This window comes from Anoplopoma fimbria, chromosome 9 (genome assembly GCF_027596085.1).
Source record: "Anoplopoma fimbria isolate UVic2021 breed Golden Eagle Sablefish chromosome 9, Afim_UVic_2022, whole genome shotgun sequence".
Lineage (NCBI taxonomy): Eukaryota > Metazoa > Chordata > Actinopteri > Perciformes > Anoplopomatidae > Anoplopoma > Anoplopoma fimbria.
In genome coordinates, this window is record NC_072457.1 from 16,429,220 (window position 1) to 16,449,559 (window position 20,340).

Here is a 20,340-nt window from a genome sequence, read left to right on the forward strand (position 1 = left end):
AGTGCACCTGTCTGCCACGCCCACCTCATCAGCACAACACAATCACTCTCACCTGCTCACTCTGCTGCACTACTCACCTCAGTATAAATACCCCAATCTCACACACACACACACTCACTGCCAGATCGTTCTCCGCATTATGCCAGACCTTCCAGCGTTATTCCCCGGACTGCAGCCTTCAACACACCGAAGGGGCATTATGAATATCTGGTGATGCCCTTTGGCTTGACTAATGCTCCCGCAGTCTTCCAGACCCTGGTTAATGACGTTCTCCGGGACATGTTGGACCGACATGTGTTTGTTTATCTAGACGACATCCTCATCTTCTCTAAAACCAAGGAGGAGCATATTCACCACGTCCAGTCAGTCCTGCAACTCCTCCTGGAGAACTCCCTATACGTTCAGGCTGAAAAGTGTGAGTTCCACGTGACCACCGTCCCTTTCCTAGGTTACATTGTGTCCGGCGGTAACATCGAGATGGATCCCGCAAAGGTGGCCGCAGTCACGTCCTGGTCTGCTCCTGAAACCCGCAAACAGCTTCAACGCTTCCTGGGGTTTGCAAATTTCTACAGGAGATTTGTCCGGAACTACAGCACGGTCGCCTCTTCTCTCACCGCCCTCACATCCTCCAAGATCCCTTTTCTCTCAGTCCGGGGAATAACGCTGGAAGGTCTGGCATAATGCGGAGAACGATCTGGCAGTGAGTGTGTGTGTGTGTGAGATTGGGGTATTTATACTGAGGTGAGTAGTGCAGCAGAGTGAGCAGGTGAGAGTGATTGTGCTGACGAGGTGGGTGTGGCAGACAGGTGCACTGCATGAGGCTGATTAGGTGAGTGAGGGAGAGTGTGGTGAGAGAGAGGGGGCTGGGCTGAGAGAAATAGACAGAGTGCAGGGAGAGTGAACAGGCGTGACTGACAACTGATTTATTTGTGTTTTTATATAAGCCTCAGTATAGGTCATCAGTGCAAGCAGCTAATTGCGACCCATATCTACGTTTACTGTTAGGCTGCGATCTCTATTTGACTTAGAAATGGTGACTGAAGCGAAGGAGGAAGAAAGGTGAGGTAATATATAAGGAGTCGCACGGTCTATGTACGGAGGAGGTCGGGGTGGATGTATAGGTCAAACTCACACTGGACTTTCACCCAGGAGACTGCTGTCTGTGTCCTGTGTTAAACCAAAAGTCAAAACGATGAGTTATGTTAAGTTACAGAGCTATTTTACGTAAGTAAGTAAAGTATGTAACTACCTTAGTATGTAATCACATCATGTACATGATCTTTTTCTAACAAAGTAGTTCAGTTTCACAACATTTAACACCTTACACGTTTAAAACTGCAACTGTTTTACAAAGTTAAATAAACCAGTCACAAGTTCAACACTGCCAAAGTATGACCGATTTACAACATTAAATAGTGCGCGCATATATGTGGTTTTTGGAGTCATTGGAAAACAACTTATTATGTTGTGTAATAACGGAATAAGTTGTATGAGGACGTCTTGGTTCTAGAGATAAACGAGCAGAGCTGTGTTGCTTTTCAGCATCTCTAAAAACCAGAGTCAAACAATATTGCAATTCTTTTCCTGCAAATAACCTAAAATTGATTTTGTATTTCAATTCCTCCTTCCTTGCTTGCAAATGTGAAGATTAAGTGATTTTGAAGGAGGCATATCGCATTTGTATCTGTAAAGGCAGCCACCATGGCAAGTGCTGTTAATGAAATGTGGGGTCTTTTTTTTTTTTTTTTTCACCAACTAATTAAATTATTTTTGGCCAGCACATTTGTATGGAATGGAAGGACGGAGTTATCAGTCTGGGCTAAACACGCACACGAAGACTCCCAAACACAAACACGCACATGTGCAAACAGAGAGCGGGGCCGTTTAACATTCAGAAGACACTAAATACCAAGGTCACCACATCGATGCACAATTGATTTTGCTCACTCAGGTTGTGAGTCTGGCCTCAAACAGGCAACAGCATATAGCCAGCACTGCCTGATGCACAGACTGACACCTCACACAGTTCTAAATCTTTGCGCGAGTTCTGTTACGATCACAAATCAGTGGTAGAGAAGACTCTATGTGGAATTTCATCAAACTCTGTCCTTGAAATGGGAGAGGGATGAGGAGGGACAGGGAGTATGAGTAGCCAAACAGATGAATTCATCCCCGGCATCGTGGAGTGTCAATGCTCTATATATGACCCGTTTGCTTAGTCCCGCCCCTTGAACTGACTGGCAAATCATAGTGTAGCATAGGTCAGCTCCGACCAGGATCCAATAACTATCCGGATGTACTCCAAAGACTCATGCAATCATTTACGGCTTTCTACATCTTCAGTGTGATTTTGTCATTTTGTAGTAAGTCATAGTTAAACGTAATAATGATATTCCGTAAAAACCTGTGGAGCTAACATTCTGCACTACTATGTGTCTAGTTATTGAAGTTATACTGACTGTATACAAATACTGCTTTTGCTTTGTAATGATTGTAACTGTGAATTAAGACTAACTGATTTACAGGAACAGTTTTGTTTCTTAAATTGATTGTCTTCTGTCTCACTCACCAGTGTGGTGGTTCACTTACACTGGGCTCTGTACGCTTTAGCTTCTGTCTTTTTCTTTTTAACCTGGTTTCAACCCTGAATCAGTTTGACATCCTGCATATATCCTTCCAACACATATACTTGACCCTTCTGTATTCTCTCTGAAATCTCTTTGTCTTTCCCCCCTAAAAATTGATCATCTTCTTCAGGAGAGCAGTTAGTTACAGTGTGGGCTCAACAGTCACAAAGCTCTGACTTGATGGAGTAGCAGTGGGAGGCGAATTCCCTTCTTAGTGAAGGGTCAATTCCAACCCAGGGGTTCTCCTTTAGCTGCTGTTACTCTGTCAGTCTCATTCCACAATGTTTTAGTCACACCATCAGCAGACATCATCATACTTCATTGCTCACTCACTTCTTATTTTTAAGATTTTGGTTTGATGTTGTTGTTGTTGTTACTTTTATTCATTAATCAAATTCATCATTCCTTTTTTTTTTTCTTTTGGTTGTGTTCTTTCATAGGTTCTCCAATGCCCTCCCCCTCCTGTCCATCATCTGTCATTGACCAATCACATCCACAATCAGCCAGTCCACATGGCAAATTGTCATTAGTCGACGTGGCTGAGCCAGACTCAGAGGAAGAGGAGGAGGAAGAAGATGAAGAGGAGTATGCAGCCAGATTGTACTTACCTGTAACACATGGTAAAGGGACTTTACTTTGCTACCTTCCTAGAGACTATTTAATTTATTTTCATCCTTTTTAATCTTCACTGCTGGTAATCTTCACTGGAAAGTGCTCTGCAAAATTCTCATTGAGTTATATTCATTGGCAACACGAATGAAGAACATTTCCAGAGTTAGATCCTTCGACAGCTTCACCCAAAAAAAACAACACAAGAGGGTTTTGTCTGCAAAACCAACATCTGTCAAATCCCAGTCGTTTGTAAAAGATACTGTGGATATTATTATCCGTCTGCATTTTGATTAACTGTCATATGTAAGTGAGATCAGAGCGATTGTTTTTTTTGGTGGAAATTACATACTTCTGCACTTCCTCCCTCCCTCTTGGGAACTTTTATGTCATAATCTAAACTTCCAGCTGCTGCAGGAGATGCTTGGCATGCTCTGAATATTCATATGCCTGCTCATATTTTGCCATATTTCCTCTCGACCAGGCAAGTAGTCAAAGTAGAAATTGATGCAATCGTTTAGTCAATTCAATTCAACTCAACCCAACTTTCCCTTCACTATTTTTTCCCTCCCCTAGTTCGTTTTCCACTGTTGTCTATTGCAGACCCCAGCATACATGCGCTGTAGCTGTTTTTACTGTTGCTTGCTTATGATAAATGTTGAGATCAATTACAACACTTGGCAAGCGGCGCGGTACGGAGGTTTGAACTGCTGATGACTTCCAGTGTGCTGCCAATGGTTGTGCTCATGAGATCAGCCAGCCTTAGTGAGAATCAGACCACTTTCTCCATGTCTTCTCTGAGCCATTTATTGCTTGTTTGGTCCCCAACCCTCCCTCCCGTTTATGTGTACTTCTGTGTCTTAATACACAAAACCCTAAAACTGCATCTACTCTTGGAGAGCAACTAATATCAACATAAAAGAGACCAATTAAGTTTGTATGTCCAAGCGAAGGTCAGCAATCTGTGTATTAAAAAAGGTTAATATAATTGTTACTATTTGATTCCAGTATCTATCAGTTTGTTAATATAGTGCATCTGGAAACACATATGTGAGGCTGTACTGAAAAAGACTTGAAACTAGCGATTGAGACCATAAACTCATGTTTACTGAGGTAATAAATCAAGTGGGAAGTAGTCATTTTCTCACTTCTTTACAATCTGACCTCTTTTTTTAACCAGAGGAGTCGCCTCCGATGACCATTGGAACGAATGCAATTAAAGGCATTTCAGCATGGACTTATCTTTTCAGACCCGGAGATTGCCTCCTGGTTTAAACTTTGCTTCTTGTGGGTCGTCGTATGATAAACACGTAGTTTTGAAATTGTTTGTGTTTTAGTTGTTGTTGATTTGGGGACACAACTGTTTTGTCAATATAATGTTAAATGGGTCATGATGGAAACCAGGTCAGGTAACGTAAAGAAATAACTAATGGAGGAACATTGCAGAAAACACTCCACTGTGTTAGACTAAAGAAATCCTAGTATGAAAGTATCACAGGCCTGACTCGGCTTAAATCAATAATTTGGCTTAATAAATGGAGTGGATTAAAACAGTAACTCCCTTAACAGACAATTATAAATTAGTTCAGTGTGCAGACAATTTCTTTCAACAGTGGAAACACCAAGGTTAGACGGCTGCCATTTATGATAAGTCCAACCATAAGAGCTTGTTTCATCAGGTCTGCTCCTGGTAGCTCTCCACATGGCAAATGTTAGGCTGCAAAAGTTGAGGAAGAAACCCAAGTCTGGCTGTTTGAACCACATGGGGCTGAGTTTGGATCAGATGAGAGTGCTGATCTGAGACCTGTTTGCCTGTGTTGGTTGATAAGGACCAGATGCAGAGTAATGTTGGCTGGCCAATGACCCTGGATCTGTCTTCTTATAGTCAGGAGTTTGATAGGAAACAGACTTTGATGGTTTGAAGAAAGGAACTAAGACAACCACAATTAGAGTCAGGCTGCATCAGGAGAGGGGGCATGAAAGGGAGAAATAGAGAGGGAGGAGATTTCAGAGAAAGGAGAGTGAGAAACAGAAAGACAGCTGCATGGAGTGATGGAAATAGAGAGACAGACAGACGTCTGCTCATATATACATTGCTCTCTAAACATAATCAGAAACGGCTCTGGAGTAGGGTCTCTAAATGGCTAAAAGGTTGTGCATGTGTGGCTGTTTGTGGATATGCGTGTGGTCCTCTTCTCCCGAAGCAGTCCCAGCCTGACCTAACCAGCCAATGTTCAGCCAAACATCTAAAATATCTCCCTCACCACTTCCTGCACTCTTTAGACATGCCTTTTTTTCTTTATTCGCTCATATCAATCCGTATACTTCCCTCCAGTTCTCTTTTCTATGCACCAGTGATTATGCGGGAAGTCAAGCACTGAGGCAAAGTAAACCAGGGGCCCCTAGCTTATATATTCTTGCACATAAGAACCAACCTACATAAATGCAGAAACCCATGTTTTTTTTTAAACTCCTTGTTTACAGGAGGATGAGGCTGAGCAGGGGGAAAACAGACTGTGAGAACGAGAGGGAGGGAATCCAGGCTCTTTTATTCCCTTCCTCCCTCAGAACAAGGATTTTTATTGGCTATTTATTGGGACAGCCAAGTACTGTGTGAAGCATCAGCGACAGTGGGAAATAGTACTTTTTTCCGCACATAAAGTTACTTCCTGAAAGTCTGCCTCGCTGTACTAGATGCAAAATGGGTTTCAGGTTAGAAGATGTCACAGCAGGCCCATTCTTACAAACTAGTGTGACAGTGATGTACAGGCGATTGGTTGATATAAGACGGTTGTATCAATCTAAATTGTGCTGGAACATCAAGTTTGAAGAAAAACACCTTGTGTGAGCCCATGGGCAGTGCTACATCAGGTGTGCCGGTTTCTGTTACTACGGCTGCACTGACTGAGGAACCCCGGGCGTCACCATAACGATGCCTTTTCTGTAGTATCTTTACCCTGAAGTGTTTGCTCATCGGTATTTGACGCCTTGGGAGTGACACCAGGCTGCTGGATTGGTGAAGGCAACCCATTTACACTCAATAGAAGCAGAATTGTACGTTAATCATTGTTATCAACAGTAGCTGCCGCAATCATTTTGTTATTAAAATTTATTTATTTTTATCAAATAATGTAATACCCTGAATTCTGTCTTGATAAGTGATGATTGCAATCAATATTTGATGGATTTACCATAGAAGGAAGATGAATAACTGACTGAATTATTTTACCCCTAAAGCTAGCACTAGCAAGCATTAGGCAATATCAATAATTAATATTACATTATGGCTGCCAGTGGTACCACAAAACCACTAATCAGAGCACAAAAGAATAAAAGACTTCTGAAGATGTAAAGATGTGTGCGTGTGTGTGTGTGAACTTGATGTACAGTATCCCAAATATTTATTTAACAACAGATGATGTTAAATTCCCAGAGAGCCTAATACTCCTTTCGATGAGTATATAAAAACAATATGGGGTACATCTTCATAAACACAACATATGTTGGGTATTTGTGTTTAATCACATATTTTAATGGTTGCATTAGTCATATGAGGGAACAGTCCCACTACTATATACAACAGAGGGTCAATTACCATTAGAGTCTGGCTGCTTGAAAGTACCCACTGTGCGATTGCTGCAAAAACAAATATCTGCTGTAAAGCAAAAACTGGAGTTGTAATGCACATACAGTATCTTTGCTGCTGATGGCTAATTTATTTAAATGAGAAAGAACCTACAGTCATTTTTTATAAGCTCATCAATGTGATGGCAGGCCAAATGCTGTTTTTAGTTATGTAGAGAGGCATGAGTGCGCTGCAGCTCTCAACACTTTTGCCTGGTGCTCCCGCAGCACAGTTTGGATGTTATTGTCTTAACGACAGCATTTTATTTGGTGAAATGGCCTAACAGCAGCTTGAGCCACTTTAGCCACTATGTGTGCACGTCCCCGGTTGCTGGTTTATGTAATTACCATAAAGCTTAAATGTCAGCAGTGTAAAAAATGCCATTGCTTTACTCCAGCTATTGGCAATAGTGGCTACCTTAAATCCTAAAATGGTGGCCTTTATTTGCCTCATTTAGAAAAAGGAAAAGAACCACAGGTGTTTCACATTAAAAGCCTTCCAGCTCAAGGCTCAAAGGACATAATCTAATCCCTTTCCTGCTTTGCCTTTTAATGTGAGACGTGGGATACAGGAAGGTTCTTAAATGATAAATGAACAGCTAAAAAAATAGGCCAAGTAGAAGTGATTGAAAATAATTAGTGTGTGAAAACCGTATTTATTTTGAAAAAAGAAAAACTGACAACAGATCTGTGAGGATCACTCTGTTGTTGTAGAAATGTATGTTATGCTGAATTTACCAAGAGAGTATTATTTGTTTGTAAATTTACAGTGCTCATACAAATGTGTATGTAGCATATTCATTAATCAAAATATCAAGGAGCCATTTTGGGGATTTTCCTGTTGCACCTGTACATCTGGTTATTGGGCAAGCCCTGGTTTTTATTATAACAATAATATGAATAATAGATTGTATTTAAATTGCACCTTTTCATACATAAAATGAAGCTCAAAGTGCTTCTCAGAAAAAATAAAAAAAATAAAACGAGTTGAAGTGTACTAATTGATGTCTTTGGCAGACCAGTGAACAGGGCATCAGGATGAAAGTATTGGTCAGTTTTGTTGCATCCTGAATTGAGGGATGGGTTGTCTTGACTCTTGGGGTATTTAAAAGATGGAAACAGGCAGTTTTTGTCTGATAGTCAATTTCTTCATTCAACATAGCCTATATGTTGTTGTTGGTTGGGATGTCTTATGACCGCAATCTGCAGCTCATAGATTTGCCGTCTTTCGTATTAACCACTTTAGCTATTGAGAACATGTGGTGGCTTGCAGATCAATAGTGTTGAAAGTGACACATTTATTTTTAGAGAACAGAAAGATATGCAGATGAAGGTGTTTGAATAGAGCGGACTTTAAAGCACACAGCGTTGTTTCTGTCTCTGCAGTGGGAAGCCAAGTGTTGCCTGACGACAGAGTCTGAGCTGGGTTGTGCACAGCTTTCTTTTTCTTTGTTTACAAGAGTAGGTTGAACAGTGAGTCTTTGCTTTTTTTTTTTTTTTTTTCTCCATCAAAGTGTAACACAGGGGGGGACACAGACATGGTATTATTTTATTCAAACTGCTGCCTCAGGCTAGGGCATCCTCTTGCGTTCTCCCTTAATCAACAGCACCGCTGTGTTGCTCTGAGGGACACAATTGTATTCACTATGGCAGTAAAAATCCAAGATGGACCATAAACAAATGTGTGAAATCATTGTTGATCACTGAAGCACATAGACAACGAGGGAATCAGTTTCTGGTATGAATTTGTTTGGGTGTAGCAGATTTGCTTGATCAGTGTCCAAACCCATTCTTGTAATGCATGTCAGGCTCTCAGAATGAGAATGGTTATTTATCTTATTGTTGACGTACCACAAAATTCTAGATGGACAATAGACTCTTTGTTGATCCAAAGAACCTGGCACAAAACTAGTCTTTAATGATCCTCAAAACAATACCAGAAAGATCGAGGTCACATGTTGCAACGGGATTTCTATTGTGATTAACTGTTTTATAATATTTACATCAGATATAATATGCATGTATAACTCATCTCATCTCAGGTTACCTGCTACGTATTTAGCCATGTGTTGTGTCATAGTAAGTTAGAAACAATAATTGTCCACCAACTTAAAATTGTCCATTTAAAGACAGGATAATAATTCTAAGACAAGTTTGATCTGATCAAAATGTCAAATTAGATTCAGGTTACCGTCTTCTATAGATAAACAATGTGATATTGATTAATTCTATAATAAACAAAGTAAGTATTTAGACAAACTGCACCAGATTTCTTCTCCATTAAAGCCGCCAGCAGTGGCTTTTGTTTTAAGGCAAGTGAACAAAGACGGTATAGTAGCACGCCACTCCTCAGCATTCCCTGAGAGTGAAAAGACGCCAAATCCCCTCCAGCAGCCAGCCTTTAGATGCCTCAGAGACGCCAAGGCTATCAGCTCAAAGCGGAAAAAGCAACAGAAAACAGACAAGTTTCTTTGCAAACAGGGGGGTGACGCCAAGGCATATTGACAGCGTCTATGCTGAAAGCAAAAGGGAGGTCAGGCCGAGGCGGAGAGAGAAACACGAATAACACTTAGTGCTTTTTACTTTGGGACCAAGTAGGCAATTCTCCTCAACACCAGAACTAATCAATGAACCATTGAATGGAAGAGAGGAAGGAGGGAGAAAGGAGAGAGAGAGGGAGGGAGAGAGAGGGAGAGAGAGAAAAACATATTTCTCCTCAACACCAGACCTGATCAATGACAGCGATGGGAGGAAGGTATGGCAAGTAGGAAGGAAGAATGAAAGAAAGGACCCTTCATGACATTAGAAAGAATCAATGGATAGAGGCAGAGAGCGGGGTCAAACTGCAGCAAAGATATTTAAAAGAAAATTGTAAGAGAGGAGAGAACAAGAGGAGAGTCAATCATTGATCAGGCTAATGAACCCCGGGCTAGTGGCTGGTGGCTGGTATTTAAGCCTCAAACACACACAAGGTAAAAGGCACAAACACACAGCTCACGTCTGAGGCTGATTGCAGAATGGAGTCACTTAAGTAAATCAAAATGTTGTAGCAGACTCCATACCAGGAGACAGGGAGACGGAGAGAGAGAGGCAGACAAAGAGATGGAGTGGAAAGGTGTGTGTGTGTGTGTGTGTGCTTGTGCGTGTGTGTGACAGCCAATGCACTGTCCTGACTATGAAATGAGACACAGATGGAAAGATATTTTGAAAAGATATACCACAACCCATTTGTCTTGTTTGATCCAGTTTATGTTTGTGTCTATGTATGAGTTAAAGCTCTTCATTTTGGTTGTGATTTGTCCTCATTCTTGGTGCTAATCTCTCTTTGTCTTTCAGCCTTGCACTGCTCTCAAAGATTTGCTGGGTTTATTGGTGAATAATTGGTCGTTTTCCAAGTACAGGTTTTTTTTGTCTGGTAACACATCATGATATCATCCCTTCTCTTCATATTCTACTTGGACAGAGCCCCCCCCCCCCTTTTGAGTTTAACGTGGTAGAATGGGGACGGTTAATGTTGTAACACATGGTTAACGCTGTGTAACGTTAAGGGTTAACATTGTAACACGGGGTTAACGTTGTGAAATGGTTGCGGCTAAAGTTTTAACACATTGTTAACGTTGTGTAACGGTAAGGGTTAACTTTTGTAACACATGGGTAACGTTGTGAAATGGTGGAGGTTAACGTTGTAACAGGTGGTTATGCTTCTGAAATGGTGGCGGTTAACGTTGTAGCACATGGTTCATTTTGTGTAAAGGTGGGGGTTAATGTTGTTACACGTGGTTAAGGTTGTGCAGCGGATGCGGTTACTTTTGTAACATGTGGTTAATGTTATGAAACGGTGGCGGTTAGCATTGTAACACCTGGTTAACTTTGTAACAAGCAGTTCATATTTCGAAGCGGTGCCAGTTAATGCTGTAACAGATGACCATTGTTCAGGCAGGTTTTGTGTGAATGATGCAGGTTAAAGTTATTTCACATAGTTCACATTGTTAAACAGTGGTGTTTAGGTTTAACTAGGCATGACGCAATTCCAAATTTAGTTTGATACAAATAACAGTGAAATTCCACGATTTTCATGATATCAAGGTAAAATTGTTCACAGTGTAATGTTAGAATTATTAGGAGAATATTCCATAGACATCAGGACGCCATTAGTCTTGAGCACTGATCTTCCGCACATATATATACGTTACTGTAGAAAAATGAGTACTGTCACGTTTTCAGAATCCTGGAATGGACTTGGTACTGAATCATTGGTTCTCGTGACACCCCTAGGTTTAAGCAACAAAACTGTTTAACTGCTAGAAAGTCCTGTGTTTGTTGACCCATCCACCAAGCCCTCAATCCCCTTCTTTGCAGATTCTCTTTCTCTTAACATACTTCCGTTGCTCCGTTTGTCGGATAATTGCAAGAATCCATATACATTTCAGTTGGCTGAAAGCTTGGTGCATCTCATGCAGACGCTTTAGGGAACCTTGAGCGTCAATTTCAAAACTCTGAGGGCCCCTGCCCAAGCATACTCGCTGGCCTGTGATTGAGACCAGCCTGGGTCATATCATTATCAAATACCTCTGTGAGTGCAAATCTTGGCGGAGGATGAAGGCACATGTTTTGCTTGTACTATTTCACCAGGTACTGTTGGGTTTTGTGATGACATAAGGTGGACAAACTCTTGAACGGAGATCTGTATAATGTAAGCAGGCTAATGGTATTATTTTAAAGTTGTATATTCTCCATAAGAAACCAATGCTGCAAAGAAAATTGGGAAATGTATGGAAAGTTGTTGGTGTCCTTTTAAAGGAAACGCGTCTAAAATGTCTAACATGATGCTTATGTTTGCTACAGCATGTTTCAAGATAGGAATGCTGAATAAATATTATTTCAAAGCAATCAAATACCAATTGAGATAATGTCCCTCTTATGAATGTCCCTCTTGCATTCTTGATGTGTTTTCCAGATGCATATTTTTTATCGTTCCAACGCGCTTTTATACATCATATATAAATACCTCACTCTAGGGTAACGTTGGCTTCGCTTCCGCTGTGTGGATTAGTGGGTTACAACCACAGTGGGCCCAAGGACGCCAATTTACACACATCTGCTGAATAAGCAGTAAGCTTATGCCTGTAGACACTTGGTTCACATTGGTAGAGTATGAAGCAGGCTTTAGTTGTAACCTTAACCATCTTGACACTGCATGTGTCATTTAAAAATGTCATATCTGGGCCAGAATAAATGGAACCTTGGCCAGTGTATAATTATGTTATTTTCACATCTTTAAAATGTATTTGTTCTTGACGGAATGCAGAAGAATGGATTTCAGCACTAGCCCTGTCTATTAGCGTTCATATCGACCAATAAACCTCTGTTCCCAGGGTCTGTATGGAAAACCTGTTCTCATCCGTCTGGAAAAAAACAGACATACTGCTATGAATTAAATAGGTCCAAACAAACTTGCCAGCACACATCTATTAGAAGCATAGCAATTACAAACAAGTTTGTCTCCATTGTCAATAATAAACCCTCACAAAACATGTCTTAGAGAGTGGTTCCTGATCTTCCACCTCTATGATTATGGTGTCATTATGTTTCGCCAACTGAAACTACTTGGTTAAGTTTAGGGGAAAACTGTAATCAAATTTGAAATAAATAACACTGACTGTAGTCTCCTGTGTCAAAGTCAGGTGATTTATGTGTCAAGACAGCCACCTCAACCTCAAACCTCAAACAAATTGTTTTAAATATGCATATAACGCCAGGATTATTTGACTAATGATCAGAATAATCTGCTATGTCACCAAATGACCATCACTTTCCCTTTTATCATGACTGCAAGTGCAACCCTCATCTTGTTTTGAGCTGTTGTGGTGAAGACATGGACCCATTGGGAAAACCGATTTATTTTGGATGGGTCCCACATCTTCTCTTCAAGCATCACCCTCATGACAAACGTCTGTTCTAGCCCTTCTGCATGTACGCTCCATCCAGCAAGCGTCCTATAGTGAACCTTGTATTCTCAAAGGGCTTTTACTGTGGTTGTTATTGAGATTCAATTGTATTTCAATAATGTGTCATCTCCTACTCAACCTCATATTCTCAAAAAGAAAATTTCATTTTGAGAGTGAGAAAAAAGAGGAATATGATGGAAATATGAAAACAAAGAGTGGGACACGCGTTCAAACAAATCTTGGTGGATGTGACAAAAAAAGGATAGAAAACAGATGAAAGAGGGAAATAAAGAAAGCAAAGGGAGACCCAGTGGCTTAGAGGAACACAGTCTTCCATATTAACGACTTGGCCAGAGCTAGAGAGTTAAAGAACAGATAGAGGGAAGGAGAGAGACAGGGCACCGGGAGCTGACTTGGCAGGAGAAAATGAATGAGGGAACGAGGGCGAGAGAGACAGAGAGGGAAGGGAGGGTGGATGAGGGGTCAGTGCACTGGTGCTACAATAAGGAGAGAGAAATGTGGAGGACTGATGAGAGGCTCTGAAAAGGCTGCAGCTGCCTATACTAAATAACGGAGAGGATAGGAGCTTAAGAGAGGGGGTCAGATGAAGAGGATGGCGGGAGTGGGAGGGAGGTGATGTGAGGATGTGGAGGGAGAGAAAGAAAAGATGGAAAAGATGCCATGCCAACGTGTCAGCAAACGGGAGGAGTTTCTCCTGTGTTTTGTCCAAATCAATTGAAGGAGAGGAAAATAACAGATATTGATACCCTCCTCTATCTCACGGTTTATCTCTCCACTTCCTACTTTAAATCTTGTTTCCTTGTTACCATCACTATCCCGATCATCAGCAAGTCCCTTCTTTATCTTCGCTGTTGCATTCTCAGCCAAATGAGCATCATTGACACAAGTGCTAGTCAGCCACTTTAGCACAGCAATGAAGTACATGATAAGATTCAAGTCATCCAATTCCGGGGTCGCTTTTAAAAGTCTGGCTGTTGGACTTCTTTCTAACTGTGTATATTGTCTGACAAAGAGCATGCCCTATTTTGATGGTACTATAAAGGTCAAGTCATTTTTTATCAAATATCACAGACCAAAAGTCAGCGTCTATCTCTATCTCTATCAGCCATCTAAGCCCAGCTGATACTCCTCATTTATTGTATTCCTGCCATTCACTGGTACCCAGACATGGCCTCATTCATTCACCTTCTTTTCCCCCATCACTTGTATATGGTGAGAATGGAAAATGACAGATAGACAAAACTAATGGTAAACAAGGATATAATCATGGTTTTCTGCTGTATTTGAGCCTAATGTTTTTATAGATATTTCTGCTGAAAACATATATTCATAACAGATTTTTGATGGATATGTTGAATATTACTTTAGGATTTAGTTAGTAATAGTGAGGTAGCTGTTTTTCAGGATAGCGTTGAGAACTGCATTACCCATAAAGCCTGTTTGCTGGTCTGTTTTCTCACTGTGTGAGGAAGACTCAGTGGAGAGGTTCAGCTGTTATTGGTCTAGCTGTCTTTGGAAGGATTCCCTCACACTTTACAATCGAGGACATACTATTGAATTTCACTCCTATAATGTCAAAGTGTAATAGGCTACAAAGGTGACCCCTGTGCTATGTTTCTCATACGTTTAAGACTACAAACAACATTACAATTTCACAATTTCCCCACCCACTCTACAGGACTCATTCATTCTGTGCTGGAGGCATGGTTGTCATGCTGTGCATTCACAACTAGAAAACAAACATCATCCAATATAGCTAATAGGTTAAACGGGAGTTAAGACACATTTTGTGAGATCAACCTATCCGGCTTCCAGAATTTCTGGAAAGAAACCATTGTAATCCCTCTCCATAATATATTTGCAAGGAGGTCACGGTTCACAAAGTCACTGATTCCTGTGTGGAAATAGCACCAGAAATGAATTTATAGTAGGTAAATACTTTGAAAGTAGAATGTGGCCCCACTTTCCTTTTTTACTGTAGCTTAAATGACTCCTTTAATTACATGGAGTGGAATCCCGTGTGGAAGAGGATTCGCTTGTGTCTAAGAGGATTACTGTGATGCTAACGGTGTCGTTAAAATGGTCTCTCCGAGTAAAAACTGTCAGTCCTGGTCGACCTGTTGTTGTAAAAGCACTGTGACTTGCTACTATTTCCCTCTCACGCACTCTCCTTCCCTTCTTTGCTGCTTCTTATTATGTTTTCATTTCATGCTTCCCTTTTCCCTCTTCCTTCTCCTTTCACTTTGCCTAAATACCTTCACATGTGTCACTTTTTGTTTCTTTCTCCGAGTCTTTACTTGGCCCTTCAACTCCCTCCCTTCCCTCCCTTCTCTTTGTCTCAACGTCCCTTTCTCTTTCAAAGGTGATGTGTATTGTCAGATGCAGTGACCATGAAAACCCCAATTTTACAGCAAAGAATTCAGGAACAGGAGTTACTGGGGAGAAGTGGGAGGAAAGATTTCCACCATAATACACACACATTTGTATTACTATGCATTTCAGTCCCCTCATTTACAGTTTGACTAGCCCCTTGCCCCAAACCCAGCCTTTACATTCAAAAATGATTTATCAATTTGTTATATAAAGGTTATCCTGCATCAGCTTTCTGTTTAGGGGAAAAAAATCCTCACATATGTTAAGCAAATATACTGAGACTTTTTTTTTACTTTATCCTTTTAAAGGATATCATCCTGGTAAAACTTTTTTCATATGTTTTTCAATAATAACAGGAGGGATAACAATTTAGATCAGATTTAGAAAATGGATTATCAGCATTTTTTTTTCTCACTTGCCTTTCAGGGCATTCGTACAGATGCCCCTTTAACAGACTGGCATGGGATTTGTTTCTGTTGGGTAACTAGCGGAATTATGGCCGCAACTTTTCTGCTCAGCTTTAATATCACTTCATAACCACTCATACACAATTTGATAATTCTAGCCTTGTCTTGAGAGAAACATCTGTGATCTAGCTCATCTGCGGATGACCTTAGTGCCAGTAAGTATTCTTAGCTGAGGATCAGAGCTGGTCTCCTTATGCCTTAGATACACACATGGTGCTTTCACTTAATCAATTCAGGTCTGGCAATCCATCCATTTGACAATGAAGGTATTGAAGGGGCTCACATCTCTCAGGGAGTTTCCCCTCTAGTTCAATGCCTTGTTTTCTGCCACCTTTTCCAGGCCACATTGTTCCTCCCATGTGCTGTTTGTATTAATGATGTTAAGGTTTATTCCAAGGTACATTTCATACATAAAATATAGCTCATGGTGGTCAAAGCTCACTGAGTTAAAATAGACACGCAGAAAGATGAGACAAACAATACAACAATATATTCCATCATATAAAAGTATCCACAGTCTGTTCTTTTTAATATCTTCAGAGAGAGCGTTCCAGACAACTCCATAAGATCTTCCTTTTGTGGTTTTGAGTGACCAACAAGCCATCAGCACCAGAGGCCCTCAGTCCTTGAGCAGGACTGTAGGCTAGCAGAGAATCACTATAAAGGCCAGAACTAATCCACCATCAATGAGAGACTTAAAATGAGTCTGCTTAGAAATAGTGTATTAATATAGCAGTATAATTAGTCTGCCAGTTTATTTGACAATTAATAGAGGCAACAAGTCAGGGTTGGCATTAAATATTTGCATCAGGAATATTCCCTGTGCGCCAAGAAAAAGAAAAACTTGTGACAGAACTTCTGCTAATTTACTGCCTGGATTACTTTCACTTTTTTTCTGCCAATTCTGAAAGTATGACAGACATTAATATGCTACACTGAACTCAAATGAAGGAGGTTGGAATGGAGGATTGAGCATACAAATCAAAGTACATTGACACAAGAGGCTTGGGTTTGGTTTGTGAATACCATGCATTGTTGGGAAATATTGCTAAAACACTGGGCATATGTGGAGATTAATAAATACACTCTCACATTACTGTCTGAAAGACATTCCTTTGTTAAACAAATGAAATAAATTGCATGTTTCATTGGTATTTTTCAACATTTTTGATAATGCCTAATGTTTTTAGGAGAAAAGGTTGCAATAGTCACCTTAACAGTAAATCCTTGTCGACAAGCAGCAGCTTTTGTTGTGCAAATTTGGAGATGCAAAACTAACCTCTTGTTGTCATGTGGGAGGCAGCCAGCAGTTGTAAAAGCAACAGAATGTTCCGCTGTGTGTAGCGCATTATGCCTCATGGAGAAGAAGAGTCTGAGTGGTGTTTTGTTTTCAGAAGAAGAATCCTCTCAGAAAGGTCAATCAGACAGAATCCATGGCAGTTCATTTTTCTAAATGTCTAGGCCTGATGTGCTAAACTGAATATATCTGCCATGTCTGAACTTTTAGCTTGCCTTTTTACGAGAACGTTATCTTTATTGAGCACATATGTCAGCGTGTGTAGAAATTCATATGTGCTCCGTGTCCAATGCACACCTTTACTTTCTGTCCCTATGGGTTTTCAGTCTGATCGTGAGCTGATCATAAGAATTCATGTTGTTAGAAATGACATCATAACAAACATTTCTGTCTATCCGTGGTACAAAACTCACACAGTGTCCCACCTCCTAGTTCTTACTATATAATTTGGCACTTGCTAAAAACATCTGAAGTAAAATGTTTTTTATTATCTCTGGTGCAATGAATTACTGAGCCTGCCTCCATGGAATTACCTTCAAAACATCTCTGCAGCCCTCTGTCTCTCTTGTCTGTGTTTCTCTCTGTCCTTTGCCCTGGTGTGGGTCATTGAGCAGACAGGGGCACTCTCAAACTACATGCCCCACAAAGGCAGCCTGTGACTGGGGACAGAGGCTTTCCTCACTTCGCTCTCCTTGCTGGAAGTCCAGAGGTGGAATGAGTTTTCATGCTTCAAAAACCACGAGTCTTACCTCTTTTACTGACCTCTTTCACTATGACGATGAGCCTTTTACTTTTCCCAGGATCTATTCTCTCTTTTCTTTTCTCTCCTAGAAATCTCTAATTCCTGCCCCCTCTTCTCTTTTGTCTTTCTTTCTGCCTTTGCCTCTTGCTGTGCCCCTCTTTCAGTCCATGTTGTTCCCTCAACCTCGTCTAAACTCCGTTGACCATTGTTGTTGCTTCTGAAACTTTTAATTGACTTCTTGTGTCACCTCCTGTTCTTTCTGTGCCCTCTTTTCTTCTCCCTGTGTTCAATTTTCTATCAACAGTGATTGAGTTTAACACAAACTCTGACCTGAGCTTCAACAGGCCTTCCTTTCTTTTATTGTTTTATCATTTATTTTCACCATTTGTGCTTACAAGATATTATTTTTCATTCCATGAACATTTGACAGAATGTACAATTTTTAGTGCAAGTTTAATCTCACATCATTACCTCTATGCGTTTTTTTTTTTCATTTGTGTTATTCCAACCTCTCAACTGGTCAACTACCAAAGCTTGGTCAGTGACCTTTGCCGTCTGAAGACCAACACACCAAGGCACCTTCTCTGTGTGAGACTTAACAGACTTTCAACCATCTCCAATATTAACTAACATAGCATTAAGAGAGAGAAAGAGGATGGACACGTCAATTAATCACAGGACGGCTGTCCATGTCCCCTGTGTGAAACCATATATTTGCTTATTTTCTTCTCTATTTAACTTCATTACTTATATACTCTACATTTTTAGATTTTGTTGCTGCTTGTCATAATTTTCTACCAAGAAGAGTTATTCAGATCTGTAATTAATCTTTTCAAAAGCTTTTTTGTTTTCCATGGCTCTATGTTTGTTTGCGTCAGACATATTGTGCTGAAATGAGAGCTGCTTTTTTTGAACCTTCACCGGATTCTGAGCTCAGAACAGAAGAACAAAACCCTGGAAACATTGACAACAGAAATGTATATATTTTGACTTGGTTTATGAGAGACAGAGTTGGAAGGTGGTGATGCAGAGAGAGAATCAGTGCTGTGAAAGAACAAAGGGCGAGCTCTCGGTATAAAGACATACATACATAGACACGGAGTCCCAGTGAAGCCTGTCACCGCGCTTCCTTTGACAGATAACCTCTGCCCTTAACAGCACCTCACCTCACTGCTCCACCGAGATGGCAATTTACCGTGCAACAGTCCATTACACCGATGGAGAACTACGCAGTCACACAGTCACATTCTGGAGTAAAATCATGCCTGAAGGTTCACACAATTGCTGCACAGAATGTGTCCAGCCGTACTGTAACTACGGTGACTCACACAGAGCAGTTCCAGGAGGATCATAGAAGCATGGTGTTCACCGTGAATGAGACTTTTCTTTCTTTCCCTCTTTTATCAAATTTCCCGTCAGCTCATCTTACAGAATGTTTCTGCAGCAAAATCCCTCTGGGAGGTAATTAAGCAATGGGGCTAGACCATGTGATTTTGGCTGTGGTGTGCTGTGGTATGTCTGTGACCAAAGGCACAGTGGCTACCTGCAGATCAACCACCGAACACCACAGTTAGGTAATCATCTCATATTTAGATAGTGTTTTTCCCAGTTGGACTCACTTAAGTATGACTGACATATAAGGGTGCTGCAAGACACCATTAGGTTGAATGAGGTCTACGGCTCAGAGGATATGGTTAATTCACATCCAAAGAAGACGAATACTTCAAACAAATCTGTAAATCATCCATGCAACAAACATTTCTATGCGATGTATCCTATCACTGTTCGTTTTAGAGTTGTTCCGATACCAATACCGGTATCAGAAATGCATCCGATGCAGCCTAAAAAGTTGGATTGGGCATCAGTGAGTGCGTGAGTCTCTGCACTGATATCATGTTATTGGTATGTGCTTTTTTACTCTACACAGGAACAACAACAACACTCGACTCAATCTGCACATCTGTGCAACTGTCAAAAGAGATGAGGAAGAAGCGAGATTACTCTCTTTTTAGCTTGTTATATATAAATATATGTATATATATATATACAGTATATATGTTTCCAATGCATGTATCGGTACTCTGTATGTGTCGATACGCAAGTTCAGGTATCAGAATCGGTATCGGAAAGGAAAAATGTGTCTGAGCATCTCTAATCAGTTTAACAGTCAGGAGCATTAGAACTGCTGTCAATAGTATCTATCAATGTACATACATTACTTCATATGCAGGACGACAGTTTGTACAGCTAGATTACTAAGGCTTTGCATTAAGCCATTGATTAGATTGATAAGCTGATGAGACTCATTCTAGTAGCCAATAGATCTGACCCTTAGCATTTATCTTCACCATGAGGATAAACGGTAAGTGCTGTTTAGGGATGTCTGGCTGAATGGTGTAAATTGGTAGAACGCTAGATTACAGGTGTAAGGTAAAATGCAGTAGAGGCGTACTGATAGACATAAAGTAGGTATATTATATCTGGAGATAATGGCCTTACACACTAAATGATCATACATGTAATACAATACCTATTTATAATGAGACAATTTAATTTCAATTTGAATTATTCCCACAGAATAATGAATATGTTCTGATATGATCAGTTATGTTTTATTAGTTTGTTCAGTTGT

The 20,340-nt window shown here is 40.5% G+C and overlaps 2 protein-coding genes across 2 annotated transcripts in view; both read left to right on the top strand.

Annotated features, from left to right (window-relative positions):
• The window catches only part of LOC129095412 (teneurin-3), a 75,861-nt gene extending 73,859 nt beyond the window's left edge, over positions 1-2,002 (top strand). The window contains exons 5-6 of the mRNA XM_054603838.1: positions 245-648; positions 1,952-2,002. Of these exons, the coding sequence (XP_054459813.1) occupies positions 245-648; positions 1,952-2,002 (455 nt within the window). The remainder of the gene's footprint in view (positions 1-244; positions 649-1,951) is intronic.
• Positions 925-20,340, top strand: part of tenm3 (teneurin transmembrane protein 3) — a 143,461-nt gene continuing 124,045 nt past the window's right edge. Inside the window, exons 1-2 of the mRNA XM_054605005.1 lie at positions 925-1,059; positions 3,068-3,247. Of these exons, the coding sequence (XP_054460980.1) occupies positions 3,076-3,247 (172 nt within the window). The 5' untranslated portion in view covers positions 925-1,059; positions 3,068-3,075. The remainder of the gene's footprint in view (positions 1,060-3,067; positions 3,248-20,340) is intronic.